The sequence below is a fragment of the Jaculus jaculus genome, chromosome 2 (genome assembly GCF_020740685.1).
Source record: "Jaculus jaculus isolate mJacJac1 chromosome 2, mJacJac1.mat.Y.cur, whole genome shotgun sequence".
Classification (NCBI taxonomy): domain Eukaryota; kingdom Metazoa; phylum Chordata; class Mammalia; order Rodentia; family Dipodidae; genus Jaculus; species Jaculus jaculus.
Window position 1 is genome coordinate 213,307,227 of NC_059103.1, and position 18,427 is coordinate 213,325,653.

Below are 18,427 nucleotides of genomic sequence, written 5' to 3' on the forward strand. Positions count from 1 at the left end.
GCCCAGACCTTCCCCGCGGTTCCTACAGCCAGGTCCCGTTCCGCCAAGCCCGCCTCCCAGCGAAGCCCCGCCCCCGGAGAGCCGGCCCCTCCTCTAAAGGCCCTGGGTTCCCAGCCCTCCCGGAGCCGCTCAGCTCGGGCAGCCTCCCCAGCTCGGCACCCAGCCGCACCCCGTACGGAAGCCCTTCTCCGCCCTCCCAGCCCCGCCCCTTTGGCCCGCCTCAGGCCCCGCCCCGGCCGCTCTAGCCTCCACGCACCTCGCTGGCGGCGGCGGGCCGCGTTCTTTCCCGACCACCGAAGCGGGCTGAGGAGGCGGGGCTGGTGGCTGGGAGCCGGTTCGAGCCTCTAGCTTCTCACCTCCAGACGCTGCACGCGGCCGTAACCCGCAGTCCTGCGCCGTCACTCCCTCCTAGCCCGGTCGCGGATGACCGCTCTTCTCCGAGCGCTGGGACCTATCGCTGGCCGCCGCGAAGGCCTGCGCGCCCTACGTCCCTTACTCAGCGTCCACTTGCTCTCCCGCCCTCTCAAATCCAAACCCCAAATAGCGTTGCCCCCCTTTCCCAGCCAAATTAGTCCTTCTCCTTAGGTGTGTCCACTGGCCCTCAGGACTCATGAAAGTTTGGGACTAAACCTATCACAGCGTCTACTCAAAGGGTCAAGGAAGCTAGTATTCCTGAGAGCCTCCCTAAGGACTACACTTCGCTGGCTTCTATGTGATGTCTCTCCAAAGTTGAAGAACTCCTTCCTGTCTCCTTCAACTCTACTGACGGAGGTGCCATGGCCCCCAAGCTGGGGGATGAGTGGAGCACGGTTCTGTCTCACCTGGTCCTGGGAGTGGTGTCTCTGCATGCAGCGGTGAGTTCTGCGCAGGTGAGTATGCTCACTTCCACACCATAACGATGGAGATCCCTGCAGCACAGAGAAGGGGTGGTGGTCAAGTCTGGGGCCAGGTCTTCATGAGAGTCCCAAATGCTTTATGGTTTAAAAACGTGGCCTCTGGCCACTTTTGCTCCACATGGCCTCCTTTCTCTCTCTGTGTCAACAGTCCAGTCGAGGGGCTGCTGCTGGCTTTCTGCTCCAGGCTTTAGCTGCTGTCACCATGCTGGCACCAGGGCTGGGCACACATGAAGACTGCCTGGCTGGAGCTTGGGTTGCCACCGTCATCGGCCTGCCTCTTCTGGCCTTCGATTTCCACTGGGTGAATGGGGACCGCTCTTCTGCTAACCTGCTTCTGGGAGGCGGCATGGTGCTGGCAATGGCTGGTGACCACCTAGGCCCTGAAGGCTGCTCTGTGGCTGGTCAGGCAGTGCTGCTGGTGGTAGCAGTGACCATTCTTATTGTGGCAGTTTTCACAGCTAATACATACGGGATGTGGGGAGGTGCGATGCTGAGTGCAGCAGGCCTCCTAAGCCGGCTGGAAGAGGACAGGCTGCTGCTGCTGCCAAAGGAGGACATCTGTCGCTGGGCCCTGGCTATGGGCAGTTGGGCCTACTGCCGGGCCCTGCACACACAGCGCCGGCAGTGGGAGTGACAGCCAGACAGGACACAAGAAGGCAGGTCTTCTGCCCTGGCTACCATCTCCCCTCCCACTAGCCCCTCCTGTCCTGGGCTTTCTTTCCTCCAGAATTGGGCCTGCTACAGATTGGTCAGGAGTATAGCTTGGGTGCTGTCCTTCTCTGGTCAGGTGTAAGGACTTGCTTAAACCAGAACACAAGAAGCACTTGGAGTTTGATTCTGGGAAGAGCATGGTTGCAGGAGGCCTGATCTCCAATAAAGTCTACAGGAATATGGAATCTGCTCATTCTTGAAAGGGATTGAGGGGCTGTCAGAGGGAACTTCCTAAGGCTTCCAGGGCATCAGCTGTTTCCTTTGAGCAAAGGATGGGGTGTGCTGGAACTAACACGGGACCTCATTCAGTTTGGCCCTCTGGCACCTTCCCCAGGACGGCTTCTGTGACGTGCAAACACAGTCTTGAGCTTCTTCCTGGGACATAGTGGATTTGCATATATCCTTGCTGAACCTGGCAGCCTTCTGGGGCAATGACCTTCGCAGGCTGATGGCTGGGTTACTAAGGGCAGGAGAGTATTGTATTACAATGTTTCCCATGAACCCACATCCTTCCCTGGGATGGCTTGGTTAGTACTACCAGTCCGACTTCCTCTTGTCTAGCAAAGCCAAGTCCAATGTTTTAAGACCTTTACTTTCTCTGTGGACCTTCTTCCGCATCCCACTCCAGGAATAAGAAATAGGGCTGAGCAGAGCCGTGGGTGAAAGATTCAAAGTGCCCCCCCCCCCCCCCCCCCCCCCGCTCAGTTCCTTGTACGCAAAAAAGTGGAGGGTGGTCATCTGTGTTTTTCTCAGTTCGTGCCCTTTCCCTCGGTGAGTCCGGCCAGAGCTTGGCGCACGCAATCCTAAATCTCGGTGGAGCGCTGCGCAGGCATAGCCCAGCGTGGGAGCCGGAGGGCGCCGGCACCCCCGCCGACCGAAGATGAGGGTGCCGCCGCAGGCTCCCCGCACAGGTGCCCCTCCCTCACCAGGTGCGCGCCCCCAGCCCGCTTCCTGGGCCCCGCCCCCTCCCGCTCCCCTCCTGCAGGGGTGGGCCCGCGCCACTCTCGGGAGTCCATTGGCTCTGACGGCCGCGCCGTCTTGCCCCAAGTGCCTTTGCCATTGGCCTTGCGCGGGGCCCACGTGACAGGGAGTACGAGGGGGCGGCGGCGCGGGGGGTGGGGGCAGCGAAAACAAAGATGGCGACCGCGCCGGGGTCGGTGGCCGCGGCGGCTGCGGGCCGACGCACGGGCCAGGCCCACTGAGGCGGCGGCGCCGCGACGACAGGGCTGCGGGTAGCCGCGGCGGCTGCAGGCCGACAGGCGCGCGCCCCTAACTTCCAGCCGGCGAGCGCGCCGGCACCCGCCCGCCAGGCCGGCCGGCCGCGATGTCCGGCGCCGAGGAGGCGGGCGGGGGCGGCCCGGCTGCAGGACCCGCAGGTGCCGTGTCGGCCGGGGCCGGGCCCGCGGCGGCCGCGGGGCCAGCGGTGGCGGCGCTGGGCGAGGCGGCGGGGCCCGGGCTCCCGGACGAGGCGGGCCTGGCCGGCGCTCGGCAGCTGCAGGAGGCGGCCGGCGACCCCGACGCGCCGCCCAAAAAGCGGCTGCGGGCGGCCGAGGCCGCCGAGGCGGCGGCGGCAGCGGTGGCGGCGGGCAGCGGGAAGCTGGAGGAACGGCTCTACTCGGTGCTGTGCTGCACCGTGTGTCTGGACCTGCCCAAAGCCTCCGTGTACCAGGTAGGGCCGCCGGCCCGGCCCGGCGCGGCCCGGCCTCGCGTCTCCTGGAGGCCGAGGGCCGGTGGCCGGGGACCCTCTTCGATCCTCAGATCCGCCTTTTGCGCCCGCGACACACAGCTCCTGCTCTGAAGCCCCTCGTCTCTTCTTTCTCCGAACCCCATTTTCCGTGTTACTACCCGTTTCCTTCCCGGTCTGTTTCCTATTTCTTTCTTAGATCCTTGTCTTCTCTTGGCTCCTCCAGGGTCCCCTCATTAACATTCGCCACTCCCCAACAGCTGACCCTGCTGAGGGATGGGGACAGTTGCCCATGTTCGGTTCTCTGCCCTTCCTCACTCCCAGCCCTCTGGGCTCAGGGACCTCTTTATTCCAGTGCTGCTGTCTGGCAGCCACACCCCCAAATATGTCCCTCTGTGTCTGAACAACTTTCACATCTTTTCTGCCTCTGGAACCTGTTTTCTGAAGAACTGGAAGAAGGGAAGTGATTGCCCCTTGTCCCTTCCTCTGGTCTCTGGTCTGGAGGAAGCACCAGTGTCTGGGTACCACGTTTAACACCCAGCCCACCTCATCCTTGCCACCACGGCGTCCTAGACTCACAAGCTGTGGACACTTTGCATGGTACCTGATCCCAGGGTCCTTAATCGAAGAGATATATCTACCTGGTCCATGTGGGTCTTAATATGCGCTCTCCCAGGTAAAAGAGAAAACTCGTTGAAACCGAGTCAATTAGAAATGTCTGTCCACCTTTCCATGGTCTCTTTATACCTCTTTCCCCAGTCTCTAAGAAGAAAAGCAGGCTCCCTATCAGATTACTTACGCTTACAGGAGATAGAAGTGGCTGGTGAGGACTGTTTCCTTGCTTCTGTTTAGGGGCCAAATTTCTGTTAGAATGTTGAATGGGCACCCACTTTCCTGGGTTCTAGGTCAAAGCAAACTAGGTGAGCATTTCCCACATCTGCTGGTTCCTGCACCAGCACTTGCCTGTCACTTTGAGAGCCATCTGAACCTGCTCACTCTCCAGTCCTTTTTCTTGCCATGGCATCTTGGTCTTCCCTAGTGGAAGAGCTCTTCCTTTGTTAGGCTTTCAATGAGCTGGAGCCCAGCAAGCCAAGGCAGCAGAAGGGGCATCCCAAGGAATTCAGGGGCCTCTTTATTTTCCCTTCTGTGAATGGGATGGAACTTGTTGGTCTTGGCCTGATAGCAGGCCACACAGTATGGGCTCCTGATGCACACACAGTTACAGTTCTGCTTCTGCCCAGAATGGTTAATGACTAGGCCTCTGAGACTAGCTGGTTCAAGGCAGCTTGTACTGTGCTGGGAGTGAGCTCTGTCCTGGGCAGGCAGAGGCAGGCAGCTGAGCAGCTGTGCTAAGGGGATGGGGGAGGGGCTAGGCACTGCCCTGCCAGGTGTCATTCCAGGCTATGCCTACCCAGTGGCTTTCCTGGGAGCAAACTTGCTGATCTAGGGTAGCAGTGAGCATTGACCTGCAGGCTCAGTCATCAGCCACTGTCCCATTTCTATTCATCACAGGAAACACCTGGAGCAAAGGTTTCCCTGTTACCTGCAGAGGCTGGGAGAAAACTCTAGAATATGTGGTTGTGAGAGACCCTTTGGGCAAGTGTTGGAACTTCTACTACTCAGAGATGCTGCCGGAGATGGGAGGGCAGCCAGGGAAAGAAGGAAGTTTCCTGGTTCCACTGACTGCTTCCAGAGACGCCTCTCATGGCAGCTTCCTACTGTATACAGTGGAGGGCCTTTGTTGCTGTCTCCACCAAGGTACCATGTGTCAAAACAGGCCGCTTGCCTACTTTTCTTAGGATCTGGACAAAGATGACATGGGCATATTCCTGGACAAGGTCCACTACTGGCCACTACATCTGCCTGGGCTTAACCCTTCTGCCTTCTGATGATTGACGTCTCTTTAGGTTTCCACCTTTGGTTCCTGCTAGCAACATTTTACCTGACCTCAGCAAAACACATGGCCCCAGGTGGTCACCTGACATGCTGTGCCTCTTGTAGGCTGGCTCAGATGCTTTGCTCTGTGGTTTGAAGTGAGTGGCCATACTGTGCCTGACACTGGGAAAACTCCACAGGCCTCTGGAATTTTCCGGGTATATGGTAACTTGATATTGTGTTGCCCAGATGTCACCTGTGTTTCCAGGGAGATGTTGGGTAGTAGCAAAAACAGATGTGGGTCATATATGGGGTCTCATCCAACTGCTTATGAGCTTTTGGGCCTTCAGGACAAGCTTCTCAGTGGTCATGCCGATGCACCACAGGCTGGTAACTTTAGGTATCAAACAAGATCTTCAACCAAGTAGCTTTTGCTGCTGTGGCCTTTGTCAAGTTAGGTTAAAGGCAATAGGTACAACAGTTGCATACTTTGATGTTTTCTGTGTGGGTGTTAGGTGTGTCCAGGACAACTGGCCTGGCAAGGTATGCAGCTGCCTTCCTGAGTCCTGGGTGGGCCCTTCTAAAGTCCTAGGCAGGCACTATGGGTGGCCAGAGGTGCACTCACACCGGAGTTTCTGGCCAGTCCAGGCCAGACAGTAGACAAGCATCTTGTACTGACATCTTGCTTTGATTGCATCCTGCTCATTGAAGTACCTTCTCTGAGGAAGTCCTAGCCTCAATTGTATCTGGGATATTGTAGTCACAACCTGAGTCCTGACTTCCTTTGACCCTAGCCTTCTTGGTACAACCCCTCATACAGGGCTCAGAGTTGTCATTCATATAGACCTACCACTGACCCTTCCCTTGGATGTCAGCTGGGCCCAGAGCCCTTATAGGAGCTCTTGGGTGCGGGGGTCAGTTGAATGGAGCCTTTGTCTCAGGATGTGATTGGTCCAGCCTGCATCTGGTGTGGCCCCAACTACTGCCTCTGACCAGGACCCCATCATTGCTCCCGCATGTCTCCTGTCTGAGTTGTCCTTTCCACATTCCTGTCCGCCTCTCTTCCTCTTGAGCGTGACTGGGCAGCACCTACTTGCAGGTCTTCCCTTGCCACCCCTCCCCATCTGACAGACAGTCTTTACAGTTGGTTGGTTCTACTGCCATTCAACTCCAAGGCCTTCTGCCTTTACAGTAGAGTTTGAAGGATGGGTTACCTGGTTGGCAGTCCCATTGGAAAAAGGCCCAAGAAGCAGGAACATATCTACCTTGCCCAAGTCCCCTTCTGAGAATATGTGGTGTTCAAAGGGCTACTACTCACATGACCTGACTGCGAGCCTTGGGCAGTCCTGATTATTATTATTTTTAGTACTGATTATTTCTTTGAGGTGGGGAAGAGCAGGTAAATAGACCCGCTTAAGTGTCCAAAACTTGGGACTGAGGAAGGATTCTGGAGTCTAGTGTGTTTGTATGTCACTCATTTTGAGTTACTTTTATTCATTTATTTTGGTTTTTCGAGGTAGGGTCTCACTCTAGCCCAGGCTGACCTGAAATTCACTATGTAGTCTCAGGGTGGCCTTGAGTTCATGGCAATCCTCCTACCTCCGCCTCCTGAGTGCTGGGATTAAAGACAGGCACCATCAGGGCCAGCTAATCTGCTTATTTCTGAGTGAAAGCCATAGTCTGGGGCATTGCTGAGCCCTGATGTCATGGGGAGGTCAGATATGGGTAGCCCAGAACTTCTAGCATAGGCAGAAGATTCATGTCCTGGCTTCTTCCATATTGGCTATATGCTCTTGGGCAAGGAGCTGTTCCTCCTCAGGCCCATGCTTGACTAAGGAGGTTCAGGAAGCTAGATTGAACATCTGTAGTCTCTCTCAAGGTGCCACTGATCCTGTATCCAGGGTCACTGTGGGAGGCTCTAGAGAAAAGGAGCCTCCAAGTGGCTAAATAGTGCTTCATCAGTATCCCCATTTTGCCACTGATGACCTCCACCAAGGGTCTGTAGGTACCTAGCCCCTTGAGCAGGAGGGTGGGCTGTTTATATGGATTTGTGTGCTAGCCATCCTCTTAGTAGAAAGAGTAGCCCCCATATTTGAAAGGACCATGTAGTCCAGGCTTGGAAGAGATCTTTCAAGGCCAGCTGACAATAGAGAACTTGTAACCAATTGGAAGTTATAGGGAACCTGTTCTTTCTTTTTATTTATATGTTTATTTTTTCAAAGTAAGGTCTTGCTCTATCCCAGGCTGACCTGAAATTAGTCTCAGGTTGGCCTAGAACTCACAGTAATCCTCCTACCTCAGTCCCCTGAGTGTTGGGATTAAAGGTGTGCACCACCACACCTGGATAAAAAATTTTGTTTATTTAAGAGCAAGAATGAGTATGCCAGGACCTCCTGCCAATGTGAACGAACTTCAGATGCATGCACTATTTTATAGAATATCTGGCTTTATGTGGGTACTGAGGAATCAAACCTGGTCCATCAGGCTTTATAATCCTTTAATCAGCCCCATGGAAGTTGTGGGGGGACCCATTTCTAAGACCTGTTTGTGGCCTAAAGGCAGAGCTCCTCCTTGAACATGGCCAGTACATCCAGTTATTATCCAATGGAGACCCTGACTCAGATGGACTCTATGGGCATGCAAAAGCTAAGCTCCCCTCAGCCCAGTAGAGAGAAGGACTGGGCACGCTGTCCTGTGGGTACAGTTGCAGATGATTTTCTGGGCCTCTTGTACGTGCTCAGCATCTGCAAGAAAGCTCAGAATCTCAGCTTCCGGGAGGGTGGAGGCCTAAGGACTCTGACGTTGGATGACCACAGGGTTGTTTGTTCTAAACCTGCTGTGGTCTGGTTGTCGAGTATTGCTGTAATACATTGCCTCTCCCACCTCACTTTGTGCCCAGGAAGACATATAGACGGAAGGTGATGAGTCCAAGCATGCTGTTAGTGACCTGTGGATTGAAGCTGAGTCTAGTACTGTCGCTTTGAGCCAGTGTCTGTCCTAGGAGGGCCAAGAAGACACTGTAGTGTCATCCTGAGTTTGGGACCAGGATCATCTTGGTTGGTGGTAGAAAGGCAACCTGGCCTGGGCATTGCAGGAGCTGTTTTTGAAAATTTCTGGACTCTTGGCATTTGGAGACATGAGGAGTGGACACTGGGGCTTGGACTGTGTGGAGTCATCTGGGGCCAAGCTTTTGACTAGGCAGTGAGCACAAATCCGGGGACAGGTATAGTCTGCCCAGCCACTGCATAAGGCTAAATATAAATGTGGCTGCCCAGTGGCCAGCCTATGTGTAGAGTTGGGTCTTGCTCAGGAGGTTGTGGGAAGGCTCTGTAGAAGATTACCTGGGCTAAGTGCTGAATGGGAGCTTACCTAAAAAAAAGCCTCCTTTTTTTTTTTTTTTTTTTTTGAGGCAGGGTCTCACTCTGGCTCAGGGTGGCGGCGAACTCATGGCAATTCCTACCTCTGCCTCCTGAGTGCTGGGATTAAAGGCGTGCACCACCACGCCTGGCTTTCCTTTTTTTTTTTTTTTTTTTTTTCCTCCAGGTAGTGTCTCACTCTAGCCCAAGCTGATCGGGAATTCACTATGTCATCTCAAGCTGGCCTCAAACTCAAGTGATCCTCCTTTCTCTCTGCCTGCTGAGTGCTGGGGTTAAAGTCGTGCACCACAATGTCTGGCTAAAGAACCCCTCTTGAATGGCTGATGAGGGCCTGCATATAGGTGTGGCTTAGCTAGGCTACTATGCTACAAAACATCTTGGGGCTTCTTGTGCTCAGACTTCTCTGAGTTAGTGGGGCTGAAGGGTTAGTGACTCCATTTTCCCCAGATCTGAAAGACCTCCAGGGAGCTCAGAGCGACCCAGAGAAAGCAGAATTAACATCACCTCCCTGTGGTATAGAAAGAATCTACTGAGTCTGTTGGAGTTTGGAGTTCCACAGGAGGACGAGGGCTTGTGGCTAGGCCCAGCCCCGGGTCTTAGTATGTAGCTTAGGCTGGCCTGGAAATTATTTGTATTCCAAGCTGTCCTCAAGCTTACAATCCTTCTACCTCTGTCTTCTAATAGTTAGGTTTATGCCACTCCTGGCTATAAGGTGGAATTCCTTAGTGACGGTTGCTATGTGACGTGACCTCTGTTCTGAGAGAGCTCCTCTCTGGAACATATAGCAATTCAGCTTTTTAAAAATATGTTTATTGAGCTGGAGCGATGGCTTAGTGGTTAAGGTGCTTGCCTACAAATCCTAAGCACTCAGGTTTGATTCCCCAGGGCCCATATAAGCGAGATGCACAAGGTGGTGCATGCATCTGGAGTTCGTTTGCAGTGGCTAGAGGCTCTAGCATGCCCATTCTTTCTCTATCTGCCACTTTCTCTGTCTCTCTCAAATAAATAAAATATTTTTTAAAAGAGGGCTGGAGAGATGGCTTAGCGGTTAAGCGCTTGCCTGTGAAGCCTAAGGACCCCAGTTCGAGGCTCGGTTCCCCAGGTCCCATGTTAGCCAGATGCACAAGGGGGCGCACGGGTCTGGTGGAGTTCGTTTGCAGAGGCTGGAAGCCCTGGCACACCCATTCTCTCTCTTTCCCTCTGTCTTTCCCTCTATGTCTGTCGCTCTCAAATAAATAAATTAATTAATTAAAAAAAAAATTAAAAAAAAAAAAAAGACGGCTGGAGAGATGGCTTAGTGATTAAGCGCTTGCCTGTGAAGCCTAAGGACCCTGGTTCAAGGCTCGTTCCCCAGGACCCACCTTAGCCAGATGCACAAGGGGGCACACGTGTCTGGAGTTGGTTTGCAGTGGCTGGAGGCCCTAGCAGGCCCATTCTCTCTATCTGTCTCTTTCTCTCTGTGTGTCTGTCACTCTCAAATAAATTAATTAATTAATTAAAAAATATTTTTAAAAAGAAATAAAATATATTTATTTATTTGCAAGCAGAAAGAGCCGACAGACAGAGAGAGAGAATGGGTGCACCAAGGCCTCTAGCCACTACAGATTTATTCCAGATGGATGTACTACTTTGCGCATCTGGCTCTATCATGTGGCACTAGGGAACTGAACCCAGGTCATTAGGCTTTACAGGCAAGTGCCTCAACTGCTGAGCCATCTCTCCAGCCCCCATACAGGTTTTTGGTTTTTTGTTTTGTTTTTCAAGCTAGGGTCTCACTCTAGCTCAGGCTGACCTGGAATTAGTCTCAGGATACCCTCGAACTCACGGCGATCCTCCTACCTCAGCCTCCTGAGTACTGGGACTAAAGGCATGCACTACTATGCCCAGCTCCCATACAGTTTTTATTTGTTAGAGAAAGGAAGATAAAAAAAAAAAAAATACTGGAGCTGTGCATGGTGGCTCACGCCTTTTATCCCAGCACTCGGGAGGCAGAGGTAGGAGGATTGCCATGAGTTCGAGGCCACCCTGAGACTGCATAGTGAATTCCAGTTCAGCCTGGGCCAGAGTGAGACCCTACCTCAAAAAAAAAAAAAAAAATTGATCATGAGTGGTCTAGGGCCTCTTGCCAAGGCAATGAAACTCCAGTGCATGCACCACTTTACAAGTCTAGCTCTGTGTGGGTACTGGGGAATTGAACCCCAGGCCGGGAGGCTTTGCAAGCAAGTGCTTTGAACCACTGAGCCATTTTTCCAGCCAGCTTACCATTCAGTTTTCTGCTATGTCCTTATCTGCCTTTCAGAAGGAACCATAGCCTAGTCAGCCCCCAGGCATATAGAGGCCAGAAGGACCTGTGACATAGGACCTGGCTCAGTGCCTGCCACATCTGTGTCCATCCCCTACCCTGAGCCCACTCCCACTGATGCCTAGGAATGGACAGCACATACTGATTTCCCACTTAGGATCTGCCCTGCCCCCACTTCAGTCAGCCCATGCACGTGGAATGGGTGCTAACCAACCCTTGCCAGGCCCCATTTATCCAGGCCTAGCTTAGTCCAGTCACTTCCTTCACTCATAGTACTTGTTTTTTAAAAAAAATATTTATTTATTTACTTGAGAAAGAGATAGATAGAGAATGGGCATGCCAGAGCCTCCAGCCACTGCAAACAAAGTCCAGATGCACAAGGTGCATCTGGCTTATGTGGGTACTGGGGAATAGAACCTGGGAACTTTGGCTTCGCAGGCAAGCACCTTAACTGCTAAGCCATCTCAGTCCCCATTTTTAATTTTCAATCTAACTCAGGTTTGAATGTGTATAATTGTATGGCATCCCTGTAGATAATGGATTCTGTAGTGGGCCTCTATCACCATGAGTCTGCAGCATGCAGGTTCCATTACTGGCTGGACCTCTAGGGGCTGACAGAGCCTGCTGAAGCAATAAGGTGATAGCTAGGGTTTACTAAGCACCCCACCTGTATAGGTGTGTGGTCTGGCATGGTTAGGCAATGGCAGTATGGGTATTCCCTGCCCTGAGGCACACTGCTAAGGCATTAGCATAGAGGACTCAATATCTGGTCCTCCTTTATTATACGGTAAGCCTCTCAAAGTAAGAGAGGTCTATCCTCTGTCTTCTAATGGCACCAAGTGGTGATCAAACAGTTTGTGTTGAGTCAGTGAGAGACCCAGGTGAGAATGATTATGGCAGTCTGCTGTCTCTGTGAGCAAGGATCCCCAACTGGAGAGGCCTGGCTCCTGCTGACCCAGTTTATACAACCCAAGTCAGCATCAGGTTCCATCAGCAGCCTCACCTCCCTCCTGCCTTCAACTTGGGCCAATTTAGCCCACAAGCCACATCTTTGTACCATCATCTCTGGGTGAATCCCAGCAGCTTCACCTTTCCTGGGTGCTGACAGCTGCTGTCACCTGTGTTCACCAGTGAGGACTGGTGTGGAAAAACGAAGGTTGATAATAGCCTGTGCCAATCTTAGTCCCCACATGAGCAGCCTTGGTGAAAGCTAAAGAGAACATGTTTACCTTACCAAGAGGCAAGCACATCCACATCCTGTTGTACAGGTACTAAATGAATGCCCCTGCCATGCCAGGCTAGGAGCCATTCTTGTAGGATCGAAAAAAAAAAAAAAAATGGAAAAGCCATATTCCGAGCCCAGATGTGGTCAGTTCAACTACCAGTCAGGCATGCCTTGATTAGAGCCAGGACTCTCATGGCCTAATAAAACCCTGCTCTTGGGCTGGAGAGATGGCTTAGCTGTTAAGGTGCTTGCCTGTGAACCTAAGGACCAAGGACCCCAGGACTCACGTAAGCCAGATACACAAGATGGCACATGTGTCTGGAGGCCCTGGCGTACCGTTTCTCTCTCTCTCAAAATAAGTAAATAAAAAATTCTGCCCTCCACAGAGCTGGAGCTGGCTTTGTCCTGACATGTCCTCCTAATATGCTCTAATCTGCTTTCTGTTTGCTAGATACCAACAGGACTTGGGTACCAGCATATCCTCCTCACCTAGAATCCCTCAAGACAATTGGCTACTGAAGCCAGCAGGTGTGGGCAGGCATGTGTATGTGTGCGCATCCCACAGGTCTGAGCTTCACTTCCCTTTCTTTCTTTGCAGTGTACTAATGGTCACTTGATGTGCGCTGGCTGTTTTATCCACCTACTAGCAGATGCCCGACTGAAGGAGGAGCAAGCCACATGTCCCAACTGTCGTTGTGAGATCAGTAAGAGCCTCTGCTGCCGGAACCTGGCCGTGGAGAAAGCTGTGAGCGAGTTGCCCTCAGAATGTGGCTTCTGTCTGCGCCAGTTCCCCCGCTCCCTCCTAGAAAGGCACCAGAAGGAGGAATGTCAGGACAGGTAATGACTGGGGCCCCTTGTTGTAGGTGAGGCCTATGATCTGGCTGATGCTCATTACATGGGCCTTGGGAACTACACATACAGCCCAGTGGTAACTCTAGATAGTGAGAGTATGCTTTTCCCACAGAAGATGGAAGGGTCTATAACAGTGACTGAACATGATGCTGGCCCTCCAGGATTCTTTGTGATGTGGAGTTGCCTGTCACAAGGCTCAGGACAACTTGCCCAGCTCAGAAGCTCTGAGAAGCTTTGTTTTTGTTTTTGTTTGAGAGGTAGGATCTCAATCCAGCCCAGGCTAACCTGAAACTCTGTAGTCCCAGGCTGGCCTTGAATTCAGCAGTCCTCCTACTGCTGCCTCCCAAGTGCTGGGATTAAAGGTGTGTATGCCACCACTCCTGGCTGCTCTGAGAAGCTTTGGTGTGAGGCTCCTTTGCTTGGCAATCCAGCCCCAGTGGGTAGGCACAGTCGCTTGGCTGGCATGGCCTTGGCACCAAGGGCTTTTCTAGAGTGAGACTATGTGGGGTATAAGACCATGGTCAGCAACCAAGCAGAAGTGTCAAGATAGCATGTGTGAAAGTGCTTTGGCCAACAGCTCTCTCATACCTCCTTTCCCTGCCCCCCCCCCCCGCCACTGCCCAATTACCACATGTACATACATGGATTATGAGCTTCTAGTGGCTGGGTTCATGATTCAGTGTGTCCCATGGTGAGAGGTTTGTGGCTGGTCAGAAGTGACCTCTGGAGGGCTGTTGGGCATGGCCACTTAGTTTAGACACAGGATTGACCGTTGTGTTCACCTTTTCTCAGGGTTACCCAGTGCAAATACAAACGTATTGGCTGCCCATGGCATGGCCCTTTCCATGAGCTAACAGTGCATGAGGCTGCATGTGCTCATCCCACCAAGACAGGCAATGAGCTGATGGAGATCTTGGACGAGATGGACCAGAGCCACCGCAAAGAGATGCAGCTCTACAACAGCATCTTCAGCCTACTCAGCTTTGAGAAGATCGGCTACACAGGTGAGGTGCCCCACCTTCCCCTGTATGCCACACAGGTGCTGGCTGGGGCAGGGAAGCTGGCAGCCAAAATCTGGGAGGCAGCAGGCTCTGGGCAGTGGGCACAGGCTGCGCCGATGGCCAGACTCTGGACAATCTCAAGGTGGACAAAAGGATGCCTTGGGGAAGAAGACAGGTTGGAGGCTGAACAGAAGAAAGAGCCAACAGGGACAGGGCTCTGGGGTATACCTGCATGACTCTCACGGCAGCCCTCCCACCTTTCCTCCCTGTCTCTGCCCGCCACCACAGCAAAGTGACCTTCTCACTGTCTGAGGCTCCACAGACTTGGGATGGTTGGGATCTAACCAGAAGGTTGGGTTTGTTTTGGGGAGGTCTAGGAGCTTGGGGCCTTACCCTTGGAGCCTGGAGCAAGAAGAACATTCCATCAAGTTCAGGTTCTGCCTTCAGACAGTCACTGAAGGCCACGAGGTGTCTTGAGACTGGCACGAAGCCATTAAGGGACAGGGCTCCAGACAGCTGAGGGTGCCCATCTCAGACTGTAAAACTGGGAGTGGATGCCCACAGATGGGCAGGCTGGACTGGGCCTGTGCCCACTGGATCTCATGGCTCCTGGGTCATTGCCACCAGCTTTGAACATGTCGGGAAGCAGAAACCAGGCCAGAACTTGGCCCAGAGAACAGCAAGAAGCACCTGCTGACAGTGGGGCCACTCAGGAAAACTCCATCCCTCACAGCAGGTGGCAAGCTCAGAGCACCCTGGGCAGTCATGGACAGCCAGTTGCACCATTCTACCTAGACCGGGCCTGGCTAGGTGAGCCCAAGCAGGCCTAAGAAGCTGAGGGCCCAGGGGTTGCACCAGCAGAAAGCCACTGCTCTTGTTTAGGAGCAGCGTTGGCTGATCTAGCAGCCCATGGTTTCTGGGTGGGAAGCCCCATCCACACAGGAAGGACTGGTTGCCTAAGAGCCCACATTTCCACAAGCAGGACTTGCCAATCACAGGCCATGGGCTCATAAGAGGACTACAAAGGCAGCTCTACCTGCTAAGTGACAGCCCCACAGACAGCTGAGCATCACAGTGCAACACCAAGGACCCAGAACTCCCCTCGGGCAGGATCAGATACCATATGCCCACCTACCGACTTTTCTGGCAGCTGTGTATCAGAACCAATAAAGTGCACTTGTTCTCAGAACTGTATCCTGTCTGTGTGTTTGCTTACCCTGCCCCTGCGGGGACACAGGGCTAAGGGTGAGGAGGGTGGCCCTGTGGGTTGGCATCACCTGGGATTCAGCCTGACCTTCCAGCCTCAGGACTCTCCAGCTAATTGGTGTTAATCCTGCTCGTAGTTGTTTCCCCCAAAGCTTTTGCGCCATTTGCCATAATTGCGGTTGACTTGCCTTGTGATCAGTAGAGGTCGCTGTGTCTGGGTAAGTTGCCTTCCTCCCTGGCTGAGCCTGTCCTTGGCCTGTTGGGGAAGGCGCCACCCCCTGGCCTGCCTGGCACTAACAGTTGGCTGTTTCTGGCCCTGTTTGTTTTCACAGAGGTCCAGTTCCGGCCGTACCGCACTGACGACTTCATCACGCGCCTGTACTATGAGACGCCGCGGTTCACAGTGCTGAACCAAACGTGGGTCCTGAAAGCTCGCGTGAATGACTCGGAGCGCAACCCCAACTTGTCGTGCAAGCGCACGCTTTCCTTCCAGCTCCTTCTCAAGAGCAAGGTCACAGCGCCCCTGGAGTGCTCCTTCCTTCTGCTCAAGGGCCCGTACGATGACGTGAGGATCAGTCCTGTTATTTACCACTTTGTCTTCACCAATGAGAGCAACGAGACAGACTATGTGCCACTGCCCATCATCGACTCCGTGGAGTGTAACAAGCTGCTGGCCGCCAAGAACATCAACCTGCGGCTCTTCCTGTTCCAGATACAGAAGTAGGATGGGGCCAGAATGCCTAAGAAGCGAGGGCCACAACCCCCTAGTGCTGTTCCATTCACCCCTAGCTTGGCAGCGGCTTCACACGACTATCTGATCATTTTAGCAAAGGAGGAGAACAAAAACCAAACACTGGGAAAGTCTGCATGCGTGTGTGACAGGGTCCCTGCCCTCCTCGCCCCTGCCTCCCCACTCCTGCAGGCAGCCAGAGGCTGGGCTGACCACAGAGAAACAGTACTCTGGGCTCCCAGGCTCAGGGACTGGTTGTGAGGAGCAAAAGAAGCCAGCGCCCCTGCCCCCAGCTCCCATCCTCACATCTAGGTGGCATTCTGATTCCCTGGCCAGGCTCAGGGGCCCTGGCTGACTTCAGACAGCATATTTGATTGCAATTAAAAAGGCAGCCTTGTTTCCTACTTTCTGTTTTGTTGAAGGGGAAGGCGTGGCTGTGAATGGACTTAGTGGGAGCTTTGGTTTGGCTTGGCAGGCAGAGCCCTGTCCCTGATAACTGCACCTGTGTGTATACCCCAGGAGAGACTTGGAGACACTGTCTCCCCCTCAGTCTGTCATGGGTTTGGACTCAGTCCCAACCAGGGAGAACCAAGGAGAGTTGGGGCTCTCCCAGCCACCACCTGCTCAAAGGAGGCAGGACTTGGCCATGAGGGCTCAGCAAATGTTTTCGGAATGCAGGGTGAAATTCTGCCTCTTGATTCAGAAGGGAGGGGGCAATTAAACTCTACAGGCTGTTGTACATGTGATGCAGTTTTAATGAGAAACAATTCATTCACTCTATTCAGCCTAGAGGGTCCAATGTCCTCTGTGAGACCTGCATTTGGGGAGCCACCACTGGGTTAGGGAAGCAGGGTTTCTTGTCTGAAGGAGGTAGACCCTCCCCAGCTTTGACTTGGTCATTGCCCAGTGCTGAGTGGTGGTTGTGTGCAGATTCAGTGTTTGGTCCTCACAGGGTGGGAAGCATCCCTGCCCGGAGGGCTTTGGCCCTGGTATTTTCTTCTCTTGGGACCCTCAACAATATGGGGAAGGGTAGGATTTGCCTCCCTCAATCTTTGTTTAGGAAATGAGGCTCTTCAGTCATAGCTTTTCGTTGTTTTAATACCAAAGAATTGGTTTCCTCTGCCCTGGACAGAATTCCATTTGCCTCCGAGCAGCACCCACCACTTCATGGGGACTGCCTGGGTCTGTAACCCCCCCCCCCCACACACACACCTTGTGCCCTCTAGGCATAGGGTAGCCCTGGATATGTGTTGGATGGCTGATCCTTGGGGTTTCTTGAACCCTGACCCTCAGGGCTAAGAAATCCAGAGAAGAAGCTGTGACACTGGACACAGGTCCCACCCTTCTTCCTAAGTATGTCCAGGAATAGGCCACTGTGGTCTTCCTGCCTGCCTGCTCATAGGCTGAAGGTTTCTCAGCTATTTCCCAGAATCCTGTTTGAATTCCTGTATAGGGCTTATGGGGAGATCTCATGCAAAGGTGAACTGTCCGGGAGAGTTGAGGAGGCTCATATTTGGCTTCTGCCTGCTACAAAATAGGATCCCATGCCAGATTCTAGCACACCTGTGGGAGCAGTGGCCTCTGACTCAGGTACAGCTTCATGATTGCCCATGCTCTTAGGAGCAACCCCTCCTCTATGCTCACTTGGTAAGCACAGAAGACCTTAGGAGGACAGCAGAAGGCCCCTCTGGAGCTTCTCTGGATTCCAAGGTGATGGTGTGAAAGACAGGACAGTGGGTTTACCCTGCCCACCTGTATCTGGGTGAGAAACTGGTTCACAGGACTTAACCAGCACATCTCCAGGAAGCTTGGTGGGGCATACAAAATATAAGGGGGTGCAAGTGGGCTGGAGGGGGATCAGAGGCAGAACTGTGTGTACAGTTGTGTCTGGGAAGTATACTCCAAGACAAACTTGGAATCGGGAGCAGTGCCCAGGCAGGCTAGGAGTATGGCATATCTGAAGGTGCCTAGAAGACTGCTAAGGCATCTTGGCAATATACCAAGTGTAACCCCTGCTCTATGACTGTCACCTGCAACAGTTGAGCCTTTTAGACTAGGGGAACCAGACACCAGGAAAGACTAGCATGTCCTGGCCGTTCTGAGGACTGGCATGACAAACCTTTTGGTATCATCACTGTGGGCCCTTTATTTGGAGGGGCACCACATATACTGGCTTGTGTCCAGAATCCTGTCATCTTGCTGTCCTTATCTGTCGTCTCTGAGGATGGGGTAGGAGCTTGGCCTCAGCAGGTATTGGGGAGGCTTCAGGGGGCATAGGCCAAGCCCAGCCTCCCCCTTTCTGTCTCACCTCCATGCCCTATGAGCACCACATCTCTCAGTTTGCCTAAAGTGAGACATTTACAAAAAATAAAAATAATTTTTTAAAGAGTGGAGCAAGAAGTGTTTTTATGGCTGTTGGAAATGACTTATGTGTCAATTTTGTGGTTTGCATTTTCTTTGAGAATTTTCTGTATGTAACTGTAGTTAAAAAAAATTATAAACCATGTTTTGTCTGTGTTTCCTTATGAGAAGAAGGCCTTCTGGGCTCTTTGTCTTCCCCCAGTCTAT

The 18,427-nt window shown here is 53.0% G+C and overlaps 1 protein-coding gene across 3 annotated transcripts; it reads left to right on the top strand.

The window, feature by feature from the left end:
* Window positions 1-245: 245 nt before the first annotated feature.
* On the top strand, window positions 246-18,252 carry Cyhr1 (cysteine and histidine rich 1). Of its 3 annotated transcripts, XM_004656427.2 has the most exons (5): window positions 246-869; window positions 1,045-1,197; window positions 12,669-12,907; window positions 13,715-13,926; window positions 15,462-18,252. In XM_004656427.2, exons 1-5 carry the CDS (start codon window positions 777-779, stop codon window positions 15,851-15,853), a joined length of 1,089 nt encoding a protein of 362 aa, XP_004656484.1. In that variant the 5' UTR covers window positions 246-776; the 3' UTR covers window positions 15,854-18,252. The 3 variants fall into 3 exon arrangements, with proteins under 3 accessions (XP_004656484.1, XP_044998849.1, XP_044998848.1); XM_045142914.1 differs by lacking the exon at window positions 1,045-1,197 and having other exon boundaries at window positions 248-869; XM_045142913.1 differs by lacking the exons at window positions 246-869; window positions 1,045-1,197 and adding an exon at window positions 2,932-3,276.
* The last annotated feature ends 175 nt before the right edge of the window (window positions 18,253-18,427 follow it).